Below are 22,248 nucleotides of genomic sequence, written 5' to 3'. Positions count from 1 at the left end.
AAGAGCTTTTGACATACATCACAACCTAATAAAATTCGTGAGAGAAAAAATCAAGAGCGTAAAGGCAATGTAAGAATTGAGAGCAAGAGCATACGACAATGACATTTGAAAAGATTAACCGAGGACGGAGCCATCGTCACTACTTAGGAAAACAAACTAAAATTAACTAAAATTGCTAATAAGGTGATATTTCCCCTAATTTTTTTGGTTAACAAGTTGTGGCAAATTTTCATGTTGTTCACACTTATGGAGAAATTTTGCATCCCCATTCATTAGTGTGAACAATAACTCTCATGTCCATATGAAATGTCGCCAAAAAGAAAACGGTTGTCCATGTGAAATCAACAATCCCAGCATAGTCAAAATACTTCTAATCTCTCAAATCTCATTTCAGCATCAAACATGAATCAAGAAACTGTGAATATTGCAATTGCATACGAAATCATCGTTAGCTTATCCCAATTGACAAGTCCACAAGACTCGGTTTGGTTTGGTATACGAAATCGTAGTGGAACAAAGATTGGTAACAAGAATCAGATCAAGAAGGGAAAAAAATCCTCAATATCGAATACACAATTCACCTCTGCTACTCATCCAATTGTAGTCTGTAAATTCGATCTGAGAATATGCAAACAATTCTACGGGCACCAATCATGGATGCACCTATGGTACACTGATCGGCGCGCAGGGCTCACTGGAAGTGATCGGGGCTCACTTCCAGGTTGTGTGAAACCCACAAGGTTGAAAAAACCTTGTTCACAGCACCCAATTGAATCATGATTTTTTTCTTCCTTCTCTTTTGGTTATTCAATCCTCTGCGTGAAAATAAAATGGAAACTAGTAACAAAAAGGGAAAATTGACCCCAAAAATTATACTAGTAATAATTGTGTACAAAGATGGGTAAGAAGAATCAGATCAAGAGAGGAAAAACCCATGTCCCAGCACCCAAATGGATCGTGATTTTTTTCTTCCCTTTCGGATTTTTGTTAATCCCCTATACGAAAAAAGAAAAAATGGAAACAAACAAACAATAATAGTACAAAAACAGATCCATTTAGAGGCGCAGGACCGTGGCGTGTAAATCATCGTCGTCGCCGGCGTCCGCCGGCGGCGCCAGGTTGAGATCGAACGGAAACACTACAGATTTCTGAAACCTCGACGTGGGATCGTTCTGACAACAATCGTCGACCACCGAAGACGACGAGTCGCAGTCGCTCCGGCACTCCTCCGGCCGAACCGGTGGTTTGAACCGGTGCTGTTGCTGAGCCGCCCTCATCGACCGCGGCGGAACCGAGGGCCTGGGCCCGCTGGACGACTCCACGGTGCTGCTGAGGCTACTCGTGGCGGGACGTGATTGGACGTGATTGTTGTCGTTGTTGTGGATCGGGTGGTCGTTCGAGTTGGTAATAATATCGGGGATAGGGAGGGGCAAAAGGGGAAAGTTGGTCTTGGCCTTGGACCCGCGGAGGGAGACGGCGGCGGAGTCGTAGGCGCGGGCGGCTTCTGCGGCGGAGTCGAAGGTGCCGAGCCACACCCGGGTCTTCTTGATTGGGTCCCTGATCTCGGCCGCGAACCTGCCCCAAGGCCGCTTCCGGACGCCCCTGTATTTGGGCTGGTGATCCGGGGGAGAAACGGCGGCGTTCCTCGATGGTCCGATTGGGTGATCAGGGTCTGAGGCGGCGACGGCATCGTTTCTTGGCGCCGGTGTCCGGCCGCCTCGCATGACCATTTTTTGGGGGTGAATTTTAGATCGGAGATGGCAGGTTTTGAATTGAATTGGGGATACTACCACCACCTCCTTGGGGTGAATTTTATTATTCTTGTTCTTCTCTCTCCATCATTTTTATGTCTCTCTCTCCTCTCTCTCTCTCTCTCTGCTTTATCGTTTTCCTTTTCTCTCTGTGGGAGTTTCGGTTTTTATTTCCTCAAAGGAGTTTTTTTTTTTTTTAATTATTATTTCTGTCCTTTGTTTAAGATGGAGATACAGAATGGGGTGACGAAATGACTACGGGGGGTGTATGTATCCGCAGAAACGATATAGGTACCGTGTATGAAGGTTGACGGCATTTTTTTTCAACTCGACTATCTGTACCGATGGTGTACATACCGGGTTGCATCATGCGTGTCCCACCTTAGAGTCTCGCACAAATGATTCAAAACGTTCATTAATTTTAAAAGTAAAAATTAAGTGGCTGTATAAAAAATTAGTTTAATCGGGTAATTGGAAGTGTTTTAATCTAATGTACTTCTTTTTCATTTAGAATCCGGGATCTTGTTTTCTGAATGAAAAAATAGTGCATTGGATCAAGTATTTGAAGTTATCCGATTGGGATTATATTTTACAGAGCCATTTGAAAAATACTTTAAAATTAATCAACGGTTTGGATCATTCATGCGAAATCCCGACGTGGCCCCATATTCCGATGGGTACTCCGTAGTAGGAGTACAAGTTTGTAACTTTAGTTGAAAAACATTATGAATTGTTGAAAAACTAAACTAAAATTATTTCTCCCTTAATGAGGTTATCGTTTAGTTTTTTTTTTTTGGTTAAAATGGTAGAAGTTTCATTGTCAATCATACGAAATAATCGAATACATAAAAAAAGTTCGTTATCTCTCCCAAAATGAATCAATAACCAAACAGAAGGTCTAGCTTCCTAAGTTCTATCGCCAGAACCTCACAATTCTGATCTTGAGAACGGACACTTGATGTACTCCAATGAACCAACACCAGCACCAAACTCACAAACCAACACCAAAAAAATTGAAAAATAGTAAATAAATCCATTGGCTTCCCTTCTTTTCATTTTGCCAACGCCCCATCAAACCCCAAACTCGCCGGATCTGCACCTACCGGGAAAGTTGAATGTGAAATTAAGGAACTAGAGACAAATCGGCCAGAAAAGAGACAACGTCGAATGGACTAAAGAGCGTAGAATTGTAGCCTCTGGAGCAAAGCCAAGCCACCGAAACACTGTCGAAGATGATTGAAAGGATGGAGGGGTAGAGGTAAGAAATGGCAAGGAGGGCAGAGATCCTTCAAGAAAGGCGACATCGAGGAAAGGAGGTAATGAGATTGAGAAGGGGGAGGGGGAGGGGGAGGGGGAGGTGGAACGTGGCAGCTACCCCCGCTGCCCTAGCAAAATCTTAGTCGGAGGAAAGTTCTCTAGAGAGAGAGAGAGAGAGTGAGAGAGTTTAGATGAGTTTATAGTAATTGTTGACTCGTTTTCAGTTTGATGTAATCCCGATACTTGTGTTCTTCCACGGCCGCATATTCTCGGTATGAATAATGTGACTAAAAACAAAAAACAAAAAAACAAATTCCAGTAAAACGAGAATACCAAATCATCGATACATGTAATTACTTCACCCATTGTTATTCTGAACAAATACAGTCATAATTCAATGGGCTGTCTTTATGGGCATTCACACATATAATCAACGTAGTCTGGTCAGCATTGAGATATTTTCATTATTATATTGCCTAACACCATCAAACGCATCGCATCCAATAAAAACGTGCAGTGTCCGTCTGCTCAAGCTAGATATTTAGTTAGGATAGTCACCTCACAATTTTAAATTTCGCAGGTCACATAGAAATAAAAGACTTATAAATATATAATTATTATATATAGTCTATTTTGATGAATTGATTAGCTTCAACTAATTCTCATACACAAACAAACATACTCCTAGATATTTATTTAAATAATAATAACAATGTCTTAAATAAGATATACTCCTACTAAACATAAGGGGAAATTGAGCCTTTTGTTTTATCACTAGCTTCGCTTAACCAAATTAAATAAATACCCATGTTAAGCATTAGCGTAAAGGTAATTAATCATTCATCCACCTCATTTTGTTTGTTTGTTATGAAAAGTCGTGTCATTTTGACCTTAAAAAGATAAGGTGGTTTTCATTCGGATCCGAATCGATTTGAACATACTTGCGAAGACCTGTTTCGGATCGGATTTAGTTTGTTCGTAATCAGATCGAATTCGGATCTTGACGGACGCGGGTAGAATCCGGTTCAGACCTAGATCACTGAGTAACCACAAAAGAAGAGAGGGAAAAAAACTTGAGGCGATGATCGAGATCAATGGATGAATGGACCACGGGATTCCGAAGTGTTTTCCAAGCCACAAGCAAATTGTGCCATATTTATTGGCCTGTCAAAGGTGCAGTGAATTTCACATTACATACCTCTCTCTCTCTCTCATTTCACATTACATACCGAGCTCGACACTCAAAAATCCGGCTCGTTTGTAAAGGCTCGGCTCGTTAAGTATATTAGTCAGGCTTGACTCGTTTACAAATGAGCTGAACTCGAACTCGACTTTCAGACTCGTTTAATAAACTAGCCGAACTCGAGCACTATAGAGCTCGACTCGGCTTGACTCGCTTGTTTTACACCCCTAACGAGGTTATATGTGTCCATTAAAGAGTATTGGCTCCTTTCACCTTCCACCATCCGTTCTGTAAAATTTTCATGATCGTTTCGAAGTGTAGCCTTCAAGCAATGTTGCACATTAAATTTATTTGTTACGTTACGTGAATCGTGGTAGTTTGCAGTTATTGTATACAGTATTTTGTACGGGTGAGCATAGACCAGATTGGTTCGATTTTATAATAATAAATCAATAACCAAACCATTATTTACGGATTATGAATTTGGAAAACCGAATCAACCCACAAAAAGTATAGGACCAATCCAATCCAAACCATTAGACTACGGTTCGATTTCGATTTCAAACCACGGTTTACTTGAAACTGAAATATCATCTTCGTAAACTATTTAAAGTATTCAAAATTGCAGAGATAACTTGAATTGGTTTTCATTTTAAGAAGTATAGAAAAATTTAGGAACTAATTGAGCGGTGGAATCACTATTCACTAAATGGAGCATTATATCTTCATATATACCATGTGCTTTTGGCGTACCAAAATTATAGAAATGGGTTGTGATAGAGGATCCATAGAAATTTGTGCTAAATAATTTTGGTAATAAATGAATATTGAATAGGACGGTGGATTGAATAGATTATTAATTTAGGAAATTAGTTGACTATAACTCCCATATATACTTGTTGTATCTAAATTATATATATAACATATATGGTTTGGATCGATTTGGAATCGAAACTATTAACGTAAATCCACAAACCAAACCATTTAACACGGTTTCTAATTTTTTTAAAATGAAACCAAACCACATTACTAAAAAACCAAACCAAATCATTCTGTTTGAATTGATTTGAACTGAATTCGCAGTTTGACAGATTTTTTGCTCATCCCTAAACTATTTTGTCTTTTTGGGGAGAGGAAAAATAGAAACATACTGTATTTATTATTTGTAGATCAAGAAAAGGAAAACTAGAATCAATTCACGTGCACATAATGAGCTCGTAGGAATGACAACGGGATAGGACGGGTCGGCCAGATTTGTGGTATCCCGTCTCCCAAGTCCCATCGTTGGTATTTTTTTCGGCTATCGAGAAGCACCAAATTGGCGTGCAGGGCCACTTTCGGAATTCTCAACGAAAAATTCGTATATTGAATTAGGCACTTGCGAGATCACTCAAGAAAATAATTTAAAATTAATAAACGGTTGAGATCAATTGCACGGGACCAATAAATTCATATATTGAATCAAGCACTTGCAATTATTTTTTGAAGCAGATTTTTTGTGAAATCACTCAAAAAATATTTTAAGATTAATGAACGATTCAGGTCATTTGTACGGAACCAAAGAGTGAGTTCCGCATGCCGATCTGTGTGCATGGTCTGTCCCCCGAAATGATGATAGTGTGTGAGCCTGAGTTGTGTGAGCTAGAGGAGGCGGTCTGATAAAGGAGAGAAGAGTCGTGGAGCTAACCGCACGATAGCCTAGCTCTTGCACACTCTTATTATGATTTGCTGGGCAACGACGCGCCGGCATCTGACCGGGACTTAGGTTAGCTACACCGAATAGAAAACGAAGAGATGGAAAAAATTTCAGTGCCGGACGGGTACCAGTGGTGCCCGCTCGAACGCCGAGCCATTCATTGTATTTTTGGACGGCTCGAATTTGGAGAGAGAGAAAGTGTTGAGATGAGAGGAAAGATAAAGTTTTAATCTGAACCGTTCAAAAGTGTATTTGACGACGCGAATGTGCCGAACGGATAACATATGAAATATACCCACCTGGCACGGTGGCACCGGAAAATTTCTCGAGAGAGATGGGTATTGGGTCAGAGGCTTTTTTTTTTTGATCCGCTGGTCAGAGGCTTCTTTTCTTTTCTTTTTCTTTTTGTCTTTTTGACTGGTCGGTGATTGTGCCGGTGGGGGCGGGGGAAGGGAAGAGAAGGACAGCAGCGTGCATGCGCTGCGTTGAGTGTGTTGGGCTCTATCTATAGCATTCCGTTCCGCATGTCCCACTCTCCAGATTGGGGAAAAAAATTTCAGTGCCGGGTGGGGTAGGTATCATGTAATGTCCATTCGTTAAATTCGAGTTGTCCGTTGTGTTTTAGGATCGCTCGGATTTGAAGAGAAAAAAAGAAAGAGAAAGTGTTGGGGTGAGAAGAGAGAGAGGGTTTCAATTCAAACCGTCTAAAGTGTATTGAACAGTCCGAATGTGCCGAACAAGTACCACGTGGAATATATCGGATGGGACCGGAAAATTCCTCCCAGATTAATTTATTTTGAAATCGATTCAGCAAGCCACACATTATTAGGAGTATTCAGGTATAGTTGTGTTTTTCTACCCAAAAAAGAAGAGGGTATACTTGTCTTTAAAATTATTGATGCACGTTGATTTCTTAAGCAGAAACGCTAGGGGTACAAATGGGGGTCTGAACCTGTAACGATCCGGATTTTTGATCCAATTTTTTTTAATACAAATTTATATTTTTAAATTTGTAATTCAATAATTAATTAGATTGAATAATTAAAATATATTATTTTGTGTATAATTGATATTTTTTGCACTATTGAATAAGATATGTATTTAAACTTTAGATATACAGGAAATCAGTGATTCATATTCATCTCTTATCTTTCCTATCTAAACCCTAAGTAGAACTCTATTCAAACTAACTCTCCACTTCTCTATCTCTCATCCTATACATAAAAGCGTCCAGATACATTCTCACAATGTACATACATGCGTCCACATACATTAGAATTGAAAACTCCCCCCAAATGTGGCACTTGTCTCCTATCCTTTTATCATTATCAGTATCCCTCTCCTTCCTCATTCCACCACTTCTACATTTATCCTCACCTTCTTACTATCTTATTATCTCTTATTATACATACCCACACAATCCAAAAATTGAACACCAGTATATTATTTCACTCCCAATTCTATTGTTGAGTCTAGAATAGAGAGAGAGAGAGAGAGAGAGAGAGTTGTGGCCGTAGGTGTGTGCACACCGTGAGTTTCGTGAGTACACCGCCGCTGCGAGCCCTGTCGGAGTGCCGCCGGACGCTGCCTCGATATCTCAAAACCACCATGGCGATCTACGGACTCCGTACAACACTTATCCGGACTTAGAATCGCGTTTGAGGTAGTTTTTCGGAAACCTGATACCTTTATCTGCATTTTAACGGAGTTACTTAGATTTAAAGTTTATTGAAGATGATGACCTGCTGTTAAATTGTCAATTTATTTTTAACCCTATTTATATTAAAATTTAGTCCGGTTGTGCTAGAATGATTAGTGTTATACCCTGTGAAAATTTATGATCGTTTAACAAGTGTTTGATTGTGAAATTATTATTGATTATGCATTATTGATTTGTATTGAGTGAACGTTTACGTGTTTAATAAATTATTGGGGTAGATAAATGTTTATAAAATATTCACAAGAATATTTTACTAGTAAAAATTTATTTAAATTGTAAACAAGAAATATTTTAGATTATGTATTAGTTAATCTTTAACTTTAATAAATATTAACTAGAATAGCCTCTCATAATTTTGTTGTTATAAAAATCTCATATTAATATTTAATATAGTTAGTAAATACTAAATTTTGCAATAAGTATTTTTTTTCAATAAAAAAAATTAGTTTGTAAAATCTATAAATAGTATGAGAGTTAAAGAAAATGTTTAAATAGTAGAAATGTTTTATAAAATTTCTAAATGAGAGAAATAGACTTAATTTTAAGTGTAGTAATTAATTGTTTGACTGAATATTATTTTGTTACTCGCATGATAAATTCTATGACATGATTAATTTTATCGCATGGTTATGTGTTGTTAGTACTTTTAGTTGAAATGTTGAACTGTGTGATATTTTGTTGTGGCTGTAGATTGGACAAATAGGTTCCCTGGGTGGTTACGAGTAGTGACTCATGTAGACGATGTTAAGTAAATGGAAATTGATAAAGTGTTGGAAGTGTGATTGTGTGGATTGTGATTTGAGCCATGGTGATGGCAAGGGTAATCTATGGGGCCCTGTGTTGAAATGGGTTACTTGAGGGGCCCGGTGTTGTGACGCTAACGTATGATACGTCATGGAAAGTTTCTCTTCGAGGAAGAGAATGGGTCCCATGAGACGGTTATAGTTAGTGAGACGTTAATGTATGATACGTCATGGAAAGTTTCTCTTTGAGGAAGAAAATGGGTTCCATGAGACGGTTATAGTTAGCGTGGGGTAGTGGATGTCCGACCCTAATGTACGATACGTCATGGGATGACTCGATCCTCCTGTTATGGTCTTAAGTAAGAACATACTCGGTACATAACTTAGGTGCGCTCACCTAGGACCCTGGTGCAGGACAAGCAAGAGGAAGAGTGGACCCATGAGACGATTGTAGTTAGTGGATATGGGAGGAAAGGATCTCGCAGAGAGAATCCTTAGATTACATGTAAGATAATGGATAGTAAAGAAAAAGACGATGTGTTATTATTTTGTACATTCGGTGTATTATGAATTATTATATTGTTGATATGCATATTGTGGTATTGGGTTTTAAGATTTCTACTTGGTGAATTATCACTCAGGATACGTTTGTATCCTGGCAAATCGTTTGCTTCGGCGTTCAATTTGCCAGAGTGTGCAGGATTCCACAGTGGAGCAGTTGATACAGGTGGGACCCCTGGAATGGAGTCTGGGCCAACGTTGCTTGAAATTCGAGTCAAAATTAGAGTCGCTCTGGAATTGCTTTTATTAAGTAAATGTACATAGATTTTTGTATTATTTTGAAATTGTAATTTTTGTATAAGGATAAATAAGGGCCTAATAGTTTGTAAAATTCAGTGTATTTTAGGGTTAATGTTTCCGAAATCCCTTGAGAAATCGGGGCGTTACAGAACCTGCTAGGGGTACAAATCGTTCAAAATTCGTCTCTAAGTTTCAAAATGACACATCGGAACCACTCATTTTTAGCAAAAATGCTAAGGGCGTCGACGGTGCCAAGACCGGCACGCGGGGCTCCGCACAGATGATGTCGCTCAATAATTTAAAAAAATAACTTTGTAACTTGAATAAGAAATTGAAAGATTGGATCGAACACCTATACATATCCAATTAAGCAAATATTTCACAAGCCCACTAGTTTTTTTTTTTTCTAAACTATTGAACAGTTCGGATCATCCGTACGGGATCTAGAGTGAGTTTCGCATGCCGGAGCATGCACCATCGGTGCACACCTGTCAGTGGCCGTAGTCGGGATGTTTTTTTAGGGTCCTTCTAAAAAATTTAACTCAATCGAAAATCGATAATGATGTTTACAAAATATTCAACTTTGCTTCAAAAATTTTGGCCTGAATTCATCCAACACCCTTACCAACATCTGATAGAGTTGATCTATTTCAAGGACCCTAAATAAAATGTTTTTAATTAAATGAATAGCTTCGATTATCTTTATGGGATTCGAAATGAGTCTCAAAGAAATCCATACGCGCGGGTACAGATTTGAGATTTGGACACATAGCAATTGTAGGAGTGGTCAAAATCATACTCGATCTCCTCGGGGTTCAAAACAGAGCCCAAAATATTCATGAGAATAAAATGTGCTAGAGAGATAAAGAATGGTTAGCGTTTTGAATGAAGGAATGGAGGAGTGATTTGGAGGGATCGAGGAGATCGAGCCCGAGTCATCAGGGTTGCCTACGTATCCTAGTGTACAGGAAATCAAGTCAAACGTAGTTCCATCTTCTCTCAGGGGGATTGTCTTTCCCTCTCTCTGGAAATATGTCTTCTCTCTTTAGAGAAGATGACTCTCTCTCTCTCTAGAAATCTTTCTGTCTCATCTCTTTTCCCTGTCTGTGTCTCCTTCCCCAAATGAATACCAACACTAGTATTTATAGGCAGAGACCAAAACCTCCACTGGACCCATCCTGTCGCGAACCTAGCCTGTCCACGACCCTGTCGCGGCCCTGTTTGTGAGCTTGTCAATCTGTGGCTCTGCCGCTGGACCCATCCTACCGCCGGCCTATTCCCAACCCTACCAGTCTACGGCCCTGTCGTTGGACCCATCCTGCTGCGGACCTGTCCGCGACCCTGTCAGTCCGGGGCCCTTTCCGCTGGACCCATCCTATTGCGGCCCTGTCTGCAACCCTATTAGTCAGCGGCCCTGCCGCTAAACCCTCCCTTCCGCTGACCCTAACTGTCCGTGGCCCTTTCTGCTGGACCCATCCTGTAGCAAACCCTGCTTGTCCGCGGCCCTTTTTGCGGGAGCCTACCTGTCCGCAAGTTCGCTTGGCGCAAGCCTATCTATTGCTGAAAGTTGTCTGCATCTCCAACAGGCGCGAGCCTGTTTGCCATGACCCTAGCGCGAGCCTACCTGCCACGACCCTATATGCCGCGTGTCACTCATCTGCAAGTGCCACATGTCTTCTGATGATGTGGTCAAAGCTCTGATCTGGTGAACTAAAATAATTTTGACCTTTCCTACAACAATACTGCTATATGTTATATAATTTCAGATATAGTAGTTATGTTTGAACCTTTCCACTTTCAGTCTGTGTTCATAGCACTTTTTATTTGAAAAAGAGTGATGCTACAGGTACCGACCCCGTCGGTACCGAAATCGTAGGGACGGCCCGGTGCGGCCGTCTCTATTATTTCGGTACTGACGGGGTCGGTACCAATATTATTTCTGTTTGAAAAATACTCCAACACACAAAATCACACACAGTTGCTCACACGTTATTGTAGTTTAGCAGGGAGCCACCCCACATAAAATGGCTTTCGGTTTGATAATAGTACTAATAATTGAAGATAAAATGGTTGAGCAAAATGATTTCATGGGTCTTTGTGTGCATGCCGCTGATCAAAATTCCAGAATTTCAGCCAAGTGTTCTGAGATTCGTCCGTATTTTCAGCTAAAAGAAAAATAAAATAAAAGTCTAACTGTTCTAAAAGAATAGTAGTAAAACACATTTAACTTGTTCTGTTCGGCCATTCAATAATCATAACACTCATATTTATTATTCAACAACGTGTCATAAAAAAAAAAAATTAAAGACTCAACAAACTAAATTGATTTCGATTTCTAGGGATGAGTTTAAAATACACACGCATCTCAGGGTTTAGGGTTTTAGGCTCTTGAATCTGAACAGTTTGGTGACGGATTTTTGAGCTTTCTGGCAACGGCAGTGAAGGCGCCAGTAGCAAATCTGACGATCTAGCAGCGGGAACAAGCTTACCGAGAAAGACATCCATGGACTCTCCACCCTTCCCTACAAGCAGATTGATGGGTCCGACACCGAAGCTGTTTTTTTCTTTTCTGTGTACTTTTGCTGCTGTTGGTTTTTTTTTTTCCCTTCTTGTTGCAATTGTTTTAGTATTAATATAATATGATTCTATTTCTTAAAAAAAAATGAACATAAACTTTCTCCAGAGATGCTATTAGTACCAGCGCGTACAAAGCCCTTTTGGGTCCTAAAAAAATGATCAAAATTGCTCATTTTGTTTAAAATATGTTGTTTATAGGCCCTGCAAAAAAGAAGCTCAATCCTGTATTGTTTAGGACATCAACGAAACTTTCCATTTTGTCCCAAAATTTAGGCTTGAATTCTGGGACAAAATGTGACATTTTATAGACCCCATAAACGATATGGGATTGAGTTTTTTTTTTAGGGATCATAAACAAAGTATTTTAAACAAAATGAACTGTCCCAATTATTATTTTTAGACGCGAAACAGATCCAAAATGACTTTCGTACGCGCTGATACAGATTTTAAATATGTACCATTAACCTTTCTGAACTTTCTCTCTCTCTTTGTCCTTGAAATTGGTACTCCAATCTCTTGATGGGGTGTACCTTAATTGATGGTTGGTATGGCTAAAATAAAGTAGCCAACTCCTTAGAGCAAGTTTACCGAATGAGGCATAATGTTTTTTTTAGCTATTTTACCTAACAAAAATACAGAAAGTCACCTGCAGTAGATGAGTTAAAGGAGAAGGTAAAATAGATTTGAAGAAATGGATAGCTATTAGAGCAAGTTTACTAGTGTAAAGATAAACTATCCTGTGAACAGTTCTTAATTCTATTTTAGCTATCAATTTTTTCTTTTACAACTATACGAACACAATCCATTTTACCTATCATCTATTAAATTTTTTTTCCTTTTTCCAATATTAAAAATAAAGAGAGGAGAAAGGAGGAAGGAAAGAGAAGAAACAATAAAAAAAGAAAAGAGTATGAACAGTTCTTAGGAAAAAATTACTAAGAATTGTTCACAAATAGGTTTTACCTCTTCTTTTATCTAATCTGGTGCAAACATGTTTTTGTGATTTTTCTCTCTAAAATAGAGAAAAAGGCATTTTAGATTGTTTGATGTACTTGCTCTTAGAACATGTACACAAGGTGAGGTAAATTACACTTTTTAGCTATAATACCGACTGAGAACTAAAAAATAGTTGTGCACCAATCTCGGTAAAATGTAAAAATTATTGCTTGATGGATGGTACCTCGGTAGATCTGTCGAGCAATTGTGCACTAGGTAAACAATAATTTATTATTATGTTTCACTCATACACGTTTCTCTCTCCTCTCAATCTCTGTGTGTGAGAATGAGAGAGAGAAAAGGGTAATGTTTTATACTATTTTATAAGGATAGAGATGATAATAGAGAAGATTGGTACGAGGTTGAAAGAAATTTGAGTAGGTAAAATAGAAAAAATGCACTATTAGAGTATGTACACCAACAAAATGTATTTTACCTATCCAATAACCCACTTTTTTTATTTTACCTATTAATCTGTCTCAACTCCACACCAATGCTCTCTATTATTATCTCTATTTTTATAAAATAATATAAAGTATACTATAAACAGTAAATTAGAGAGGAAGAAAGAGAGACTTGAGGGGGGGGGGGAGAGAGGAAAAAAAAACCAATAAATTAATGTATAGCTATGAACAGTTCCTCGGTAGTTTCCCGAGCAATTCCATCAAAGGTATTTTACCTTCCAGTTTTGCTATTCTGCTGCAATTGATTTTTAGGTATTTTACCTAATTGATCACATATAGCTACATTGATGTACATGCCCTTAGAGCATGTACACCAATGGTAGCTAAAATACCTAGTTAAAAAGTGTAATTTCTATTTTACGTACTCACTTTTTACTTACACACTACATCAATCTTCTCTATTACACCCTCTCTATCACTATTTAAGAATTATATAAAATAAAAAGATTCTACTGCGTTTGGCTCTTGGAGGAGAGAGAAGAAGAGGCTTGCATCAGAGAAAATATTTGTTTATTTTTTTCCTTTGCTACAGTGCCTAGCTTTTTTTTGGAGAGCCACAGTGGGTTTTTGTAAAATACCTATGTTGATAGCTAGGCTGGTGCAACCCCTTTTTGAGAAATTCCTCTCTATTTAACCTAAAAGTGGGATATAGAGGGATTGGTGTACATGCTCTTATGTAGCTAAAATACATATCCCTTGGTGTACATGCTCTTAAGAGCAAGTTTACCAGTCATTAGGTAAAAAAAATGGTGAATAGTGTATATTTTTCATTTTATCTACTCATATTTTTTTCAACACTACACCAATACTCTCTATTTTATCTATCCCTGAATATAATATTATTAGTTCATTATGTGGTAAAGTACAAAAAAAAAAAAGTAACCAATTAGACAAGAGAGAAACTGCAAAAGGAGCACAAAAGAATAAAATAATCAATACCTAGTGAATAGTTCTACGGTATTTAGAGCAAGTGTATCAGAGTAGTCAAAGTGCATTTTTAGGCATTTTAGAGGGTCAAATACACAAAAACACCCTGCAGCAGCATAGGTATATGCCCAGGTAAAATGAAAGAGACATGATATGTAAAATAAAAAAAATACATGTTTACTAGCATTTTTACCTAACAATCGGTAAACTTGCTCTTATTAAGCCAAACCGGCCATGAGCCGTTTGACACTTCAAAACTACTCCTCTTGGGTGAAAGGTGGGTTCATTGGGAATATTTTGAAACTACTTCCCTACACGGGTATTTCCCCATTATGTTGAAGAATTAAGCCTTCACATTTCTATCATGTAACCAAGCTTTATGGTCCATGTCATATATAAATACCACGGGATGTCACGAAAAACGAAAAAGGATACAGAGCCGTGACCTGCAAAACATTCACGTTCCACAACAATGCTTTGATGAAATTGCAGTGCATATAATCTGCATAAATTACCCGAACTTCTGGATAAAATAAAACGAAAAAGGAAATTACAAAAACATTTCACCTGCTTTTATTCACCACAAAAAGAGCCTTCCAAAACCCCCCAGGTTTCCTTCACATTAATTGTACCCCAAAACAACCCATCCCATTTTACATAACCGCAGGTGAAAGGGGGATCGGAGGCAGAAGTCATCAAAATGTTTGTCCGACAAACTCAGCAGCAAAATGAAAGGTGACAAAAAGGCCGAGAAATAACATTAATCAGATTGGTCCTGAGGAAGTTCTGAAGGAGCTGGCAACGGATTTGGTGGAGAACTAGGCTGTTCTAATGAACCATCTGGGGTTTCAGTATCAACGTTTTGATTCTTCCCATCGCTATCAGCCTCGGGCTTCCTTCTCCGATCAGGAACTTTAGATGATTTTGATAGAGATGTGTCTGATGAGAGGAACATGGGTGAATTACTCTGATATGGCAATAGAGGTGGATGAAAAACGGTCGGATAACTCAAACCATAGTCATAAGAATATCCAGGCAAAGGGTGATCAAATTTGCACGTGGGACCATACTTGCAGAGTCCATACAAGCTGTAGTATGAACATACTGGTATACCCTGCATAGTAAAAAATAGATACAAAGTTCAAAATCAACCAAACACATTGAAGCATTCGACCAAATTCTGCAGGATTTCACACAAAGAAAACTTACCCTCGTTAACTTGGATATCCAGTCCTGTTTGGTTTTTGTTTTTGAATCAGTTTTCCGTAGCACTTTTCAGATAACTTGCTTGGTTGACGGATTTCGAAACATATTTCAGAAAACCTTTCGGGAAATAACCTATAGCAAAATACCTGAAATCTTTTCCCAAAATCTCGAAAACTATTTGTGCTTAAATGTAATCAAGAGATGAAAACAAAGAGTGTTGTGTTTACAAAAAATTACGAGAAAAAAAACTGCAAAATGTTTTTTTGTAAACAGCAACCAAAACTATGTGCATGGTACCCAAATTGAGAAACATAGTGCGCGCAATGCAATAGGTATACAACTTACAGGTCTCAATGGAAGCATAAGTGGGCCTAGAGAATTTGTTGCCAATTGAGCAATCCTTTCTCTAGGATGATGGTACTTGCAATCAGATCCATATTTGCAGCTTCCATTGCTCATGAATTGCCGGCATTCTGGTTGTTCCGGTCTATCAGGTAACAAATGCAACATGCCCAACCCACCCTGATTCTTGGAGTCATAAATAAGATCAGATCCAAGAACACCAGTAGAAGATACAGACCTCATGCCGCCCTGAGATTATCAAAACATTAGGAATCAGTTAATGATGATCCCGACTAAAGCCATACAACTTATCTCCCTTGCATATTTCTAAAAGCAGAAAGTATAGAACCTCAGATTATGCCAAAATGTGTAAGTAATGATGATAAAGAAGACAGATTAATACCAAGTTGATAGTTTTACCGGTAACTATCAGTAAGGGACCTAAAGGTAGAAAGACAAATCAACACCAAGGGAAGGAGTCGTTCCGTAAATCGTAACTAATAACTATCTACTATGCAGACTCTTCCCTTCAAATAAATCCAACAGTCTAACTCATGTTACCCATAGATCATGCTACAAAAAGTAGCAATTCATTCGATTGAGCATACCAAACGGTAGACTCAGTCCAAACACATACAAAACATGTATGGTTTTTCATGTTGTTTCGTGTTCACATACAACAAAACAAACAAAAGGAAATTGCATAATTGATCAATAACTCCTACAGCAGCTTTAGGCTTCAATTGTAGCTTAAATTCAAGTTTCTAAGTTTGTAACGCGGTGCACTACATATAAACGATATCAGCACAAGTTGAATGAGATTTTCGCCCATCTCACTTTGTTGCTGCTTTTAATCAGAAGGGAACGACATATGTGTTCTTTGTCTTCCTTGAACAAGATTACCAAAAAAATTAACCAACCATAGGTCATCCAAAGTCCAAACTATAAGGTTCACCCCCACCCCCACCCCCTGGTTATGCTTAGAGGGATAATAGTACATTCTACTGCAAGTGATTTTCCTATTCAGTCGCAATTGAGACAGAACTCCAGCTCAAAGAGAAGAGAATGGGGCCGTAGACTGAAAAAGAAAGTTGGCAAAGAAGGAGAGATGCACTCTGCCGGTAAGCTCAACTAAACCATTTCACAAATCAATCACGTTTCCATATGAGTAGCAAGCGTGTCGATGCTTAAATTGGATATAGCAGAGGAAGAAAAAGGAGGTATGCCCTCTTCAAGCAGTAACTCAAATAGACCTTCAAAACAAAAGTAGGATACCATAACTTCAGTCGAGAGCTTTCAAAGGCAATACTTAAGAGCTTGGCCAAGAGAACCATTTTTCACTGTTTCACACTGATGAATATTTCACCGATGGAATGACACCTAAGCTGGCTTTTCTGGGGTTATGAACCTAATAACATCGAGACAGATGTACCACCTATGCGTTTATCATTCTGTCCATCCCGTCTTCTTCAAAACAAGAAGTGTACATACTTTGACACACCTTGAAAAAATCATAGCATCATGTTTGGATACTTTTCCAAATATTTGTCATAATCATAATCATAACCGGAACAGAATAGTTTATGCTTGTACTGGGTTCTAATGCACTCTCCTAATGAGAACGCAAAAGCGATAGCAATCAAGTTTATCAGCCATAAATCACATTAACAGGAAAAAAACAGAAGGGAAGGATATAGTTGGTGCTCCAAATCACCAAGCAGTGTATGAATAACCTTTAGTCACTAAAGTATTCAGCAACAAAGCAAATACTGAAATCCAGTCACTGGTTACTATATAGAAAAGGGTCCAATACAGAAGAAGCCAAGGGTCAAGATGGAGTCAATTTCTGGAAACAACAATATCATCATGAACCATGGTGGTTTCATCATGTATATGTCCAGACTATGCAATAAAAACCGAAAAGGGAAGAGTTAAAATTTCTGCTTGACAGTGTGTAAGATAGTGATTGGGAGTTACGGCTCAGGTTGGTTTGGTTGAAGTGAGTAAGATTGCAATAACATTCCTAAGCATAATGGTGCCGACATAGAAATATGATGAACTTAATTGCATCAAAAAGGAAAGGTAGAAAGGGAAGAAAAAAGGTAAACATCCTTTCAATAGTATGCAACCAAAAATACTATGAATCGAACTTTGGAACCATATCTGTAATGTCCTGAGTAGATGAATTAAAAATGCTTAAACTCCATACAAACTGACTGGGCAATAACCTTCTTTCCTGTAAAAGACATCATTCACTAACCATGTAAGTGTTCCAGCCATATCCTGGTGCAATGCTTGGAGACATAAGGCCCGGCATATAGGTCTGGGGGACTTGTACACCTGAAGCAGGTAAGTATGGTGTTCTTGAAAATGGCAACTTTGAAAATCCTCCCATATAAGCTGGCCCAGACGAAGGCAGAACTGATAAACCTGGAGATCCGTAGGCAGCAGGTGGAGGAACGGCCAAGGCAGTTCCAGCGGATGCAAGTTGAGGATGATCAAATTTACATGAAGCTCCAAACTTACATGATCCAGTTTTCAGATAAAAAAGGCATGGCTTTTCTTCCTGTGAAAATTAAGTGAATAATCTAAAAGTCTTATTCATAGCTTTAGTGAATAAGCATGTACCAATAAGTCACGAATATGGCAATAGATGAAATCGAAAGGACAGTGTAGACCCATAGGAGGAGCGAACAAGTGACATAAGCACCTGACGCATAGGTAGGCCCAAACTGTTAAGTAGGACTGGTACAGCACCATGCCTGTCCCGTGGGTGATGATATTTACATGCTGAACCAAATTTGCAGGTTCCTGTTTTCAGATAATACTGCAGTTCACATTCAAAAGTAAGCAAATTAATGATTATCAATGGAGGCATGAAGCCATTAAAAACCATCACTTAACAAAAATGGGGGAAATATAGTTTCATTTTCACCCCTAAAGGAACATTTCCTCATTAGCTAAATAGTACACTGCTAATCAGAAGAACTAAATCAACTTTCGAGGAATTTACTATGGTTAACACATAGACATATTTGACCCAAAGCCAAAACAAAGTTTCACCATCAATGGTGCTTGGTTCCAAAGCCAGACTCACATTTATCAAGAAACATCTGCTCAATTATGTGGTACAAGAAATGTCTGGCCAAAGCATGTGAACACCAACACATTTAATTTTAGCCATGTTTTCAAAGGCAATTCTGGGGCTCGTCTCAAGGCAAGGCAGAGCTAAAACACTCCCGGGCATTGATTTTTTGGGGAGAGAACCAAAAAGGTGTTCAGCTATCTGTCAGAGGCATATGGAGGCATACGCCTTTTACGCCTTTCTCACCCAGAGGACGGAGGCTAATGCATCAGAAGAGTTGGTTCTTCTTTTTGTAAGTGAAGAATCAATTGATTATAAGTTGTCAGGGCGAAAGACGAAGAGTTTTCGCGGAATGTGAGACAATTTAGAGCGCTTTTAAAAGTTGGATCTATTAATGAACTATGTTTTTATGCCTTAACATGCTTTTTTGTCAATTCTATCTACTATTTATTTGTAACCATCCCCCCCCTTTTCATGGTATTTTTTAGATAAATTTATGTTTTAGAAATAAAAAGTAAAACCTCCAAAGGCTTATGCCTCAACGCCTTGAGGTTTACAGCTCGCTTCATGAGAGGCCAAGAGCTTCGCCTTGCGCTTTCACCTCTCAAAACTTTGAATTTTAGAGAGCCCACTTAAGAAAGGATCTTCCGGAAAAAGTAATGTAAATAATATCAGACTGCAAATCCTCCTCCGACATTGTTTATAAAGTCAATATTATATATTATTATTCAGTTGAAAGTAGTCCATTGGCAGATTGAGTTGGAGTCAAATCATGCTGCACTTCTTGTGGTAATACAACTACCACTAGCATAATGTGATTAATGTTTGATGTTTCACACATGAAAAGCATATAAAAGCACTGAGTAATCGTTAATCAAAATTCGGTTCCCTATTACTCCAACATCAAATATCCCAGGGAAAGGAAAGACAAACACCAACGCAGTAGAAAGAGAACCATCTCTAATTAGGAAAGGCAATTACCCCACAGTCGGGTTGTCCAGCTCTTTCTGGCAGTTCACCTTTATACACACTGCCCTGTACATAGATTCAAGTATTACTGTACACAGCTAAAAACTATCTTACCCTGAATCAAAGATGATTTGCTCAAACCAAGTTAAAACAGAATAACAAGTTCACAAGCTTCAAGAAGGTGTCTCTAACAGGTCGATCTTGTTACTACGAAGAATGAACATAATTGGACAGAAATCTAGTTTACCTGTCTAGGAGAAGTGGGGTGATTGAATTTACAATTGCTTCCATAACCACACAGCCCAGTCCTCAAGTAGAAAATGCAGTCTGGTTCCCCGGGACGGTCTGGGTAGGGGCCTGAATCAGCCACCTCGCCCCTGTCCTGCTTATCATTCGTCTGAATTTTCAACCTCTGTATGGCATCTACAACGTATTCAAAGGGGTAAAATCAACACCAGTGACCAATAAAATCACCCAGTATACATACACTCATCTATATTCAAGTCCTAACGGGCAAATAAATATATAATAATAAACCGCGTATTTAAATACACATAAAAATATGTTTTATGTTTGTGTAAAGATGCAGAGGCATTAACTTAGAGCAATTTTAAGGAAACTAAATAAATAGCTAACTAATATGCTATTACACATTCGGTACATTAGTTAGTAAACTATTTATTAACTCTAGCATTAGTGATTACCAGATCAAAAGCAAGAATCACGAATCTGTCCCCCAATCAAAAAAAAACAAAAAAAAAAAAAGAACACAACGATGACAACAAGGACACCAACACGATCAAAAGATAGTGAATTCCGCATATATACAAAATAAGCCGCGCATCTAAATACGCATTAAACTACGTATTTTGTGTAGAGATGGAGATTTATTAACATAAAGCAATTTTAAGGAAAAGTAAATAAATGACTAACTAGTATGCTATAGATTTGGCACATTAGTTAGTAACCATATTCAGAATTCTGTGGCGTTATTGATTAATTAAGTAAATGACTAACTAGTATGCTATATATTTGGCACATTAGTTAGTAAACTATTGATTAATTAATTACTTAACAAAAAAAACTATTGATTGATTAAATAAATGACTAACTAGTATGCTATAGATTTGGTATATCAGTTAGTAAACTATATTCAGCATCTCTAGCATTATTGATTAAATAAATGACTAAATAGTATGCTATAGATTTGGTACATTAGTCAGTAAACCACAAACGTTAGCATCTCTAGCATTATTGACTGATAACACGTAAAAAAGAAAGAATCGTGAATCGTCACCCGATCAAACAAACAGAAAGAACAACACAGACGACAACGAGAACTAAGATTTCAACAAAGGGGGAGGCAGCAGAAGAAAAAAAAAGCCACGATCCGACTCTAACTTCATTGCTTGAAACTCAAGCATGTTAAATATTGCGAGTAAGAGATAATACTCCAAGATTATACCTTCGAGGTGATTGACGGACGAATTGGAAACGACGCCGTTGCTCTGAACCTGCCGATTTCCCGGCATCGGTCCCTCACGATCTCAACCACAAAGCAAAAAACAGTAGTACGGGTGACGAAAAGCAGTTTCTCTCTCTCTCTCTCTAAAAAAAGAGCGAAACCGAGCCAAAAACAAGGAGACCGATTCGAACGAGTCTGTCAAAATCAACAGTCCGACGAAGAAGAGAAAAGGCGTGTGATTGTTCAACAAACTGAAACAGAGGGTTTTGGCGATTGATCAATGAGGGGGAAGAAAAGAATCACATATGTACTATGGGGGAAAATCTACAAATATATTCCGATACAGTGAAAATCGGCCTTCTCTCTCTCTCCCTCTCTCTCTCTTGGATGTTCTCTCACTAAATATCTCTGCGTGGGATGCTTTTTGTATCCTTTCACGATTTAGATTTTGATTCGAAAGTAGGGAAAATTTTCGGATCTCCTCCTCAGTCTGAAACTTCTCCTCAAAAATTGTAAAATACTACGTAGTACTATAAACAGCTTTAAAAATTCCCATCACTCGTGTACGAATAATATAAAGGAAAAAAAAAAAGTGGTCCAATTTTCCTTTAATTTTTTATTTAAGACTTGTCCAGTTTCGAGAACGCCCCAAGTTATTTTCGTTAAATTGTATTTTAGTTCGTATATGTGATAAGAATAATCTGTCTAAAAATTTATTTTTAAAAAAAAGACTTTTGTCCATTTAGGTTAGTAGAAACGAATAGCACTAGTGCCTTGATGCATGTATGCACTCCAAACCAATTTGTGATGGTGTCGCCAAGCCACCGAATATTCCCTTCAAAGAAAGGACGTTGGGCTTGTCATCTCTCAAAACCTTTATCAAACAGTCCCGACTTGTTCTCCGGCAAGTTTTCTAGGGAGAAAATTGTCTTTCAACCACAAATTATGCTTTTAACAACCTATTAGGTTATCAATAAGGTAAGAAAAATTAAAAAAAACACACGCACACACAAACAATTTTCGATGCACTTTTTTAACCCCTTTCAAATCACTTTGAGCTTATGAG

The 22,248-nt window shown here is 38.3% G+C and overlaps 2 protein-coding genes across 2 annotated transcripts; both read right to left on the bottom strand.

Moving 5' to 3' along the window:
- Positions 1 to 841: 841 nt before the first annotated feature.
- LOC131330184 (ethylene-responsive transcription factor 3-like) lies at positions 842 to 1,915 on the bottom strand. The gene has a single exon (XM_058363679.1). It carries the CDS (start codon positions 1,728 to 1,730, stop codon positions 1,056 to 1,058), a length of 675 nt encoding a protein of 224 aa, XP_058219662.1. The 5' UTR covers positions 1,731 to 1,915; the 3' UTR covers positions 842 to 1,055.
- Positions 1,916 to 14,665: 12,750 nt separating this feature from the next.
- Positions 14,666 to 21,726, bottom strand: LOC131330738 (zinc finger CCCH domain-containing protein 3-like). Its single transcript, XM_058364422.1, has 7 exons — positions 21,183 to 21,726; positions 19,965 to 20,140; positions 19,730 to 19,783; positions 18,374 to 18,490; positions 17,924 to 18,229; positions 15,667 to 15,912; positions 14,666 to 15,229 (listed from the first exon to the last, which is right to left on the bottom strand). Exons 1-7 carry the CDS (start codon positions 21,247 to 21,249, stop codon positions 14,876 to 14,878), a joined length of 1,320 nt encoding a protein of 439 aa, XP_058220405.1. The 5' UTR covers positions 21,250 to 21,726; the 3' UTR covers positions 14,666 to 14,875.
- Between the last annotated feature and the right edge of the window lie 522 nt (positions 21,727 to 22,248).

This window comes from Rhododendron vialii, chromosome 6a, assembly GCF_030253575.1.
Source record: "Rhododendron vialii isolate Sample 1 chromosome 6a, ASM3025357v1".
Taxonomy (NCBI): Eukaryota; Viridiplantae; Streptophyta; class Magnoliopsida; order Ericales; family Ericaceae; genus Rhododendron; species Rhododendron vialii.
The sequence above is the reverse complement of the archived record's forward strand: the minus strand, read 5'-3'. Positions and strand labels throughout refer to the sequence as shown.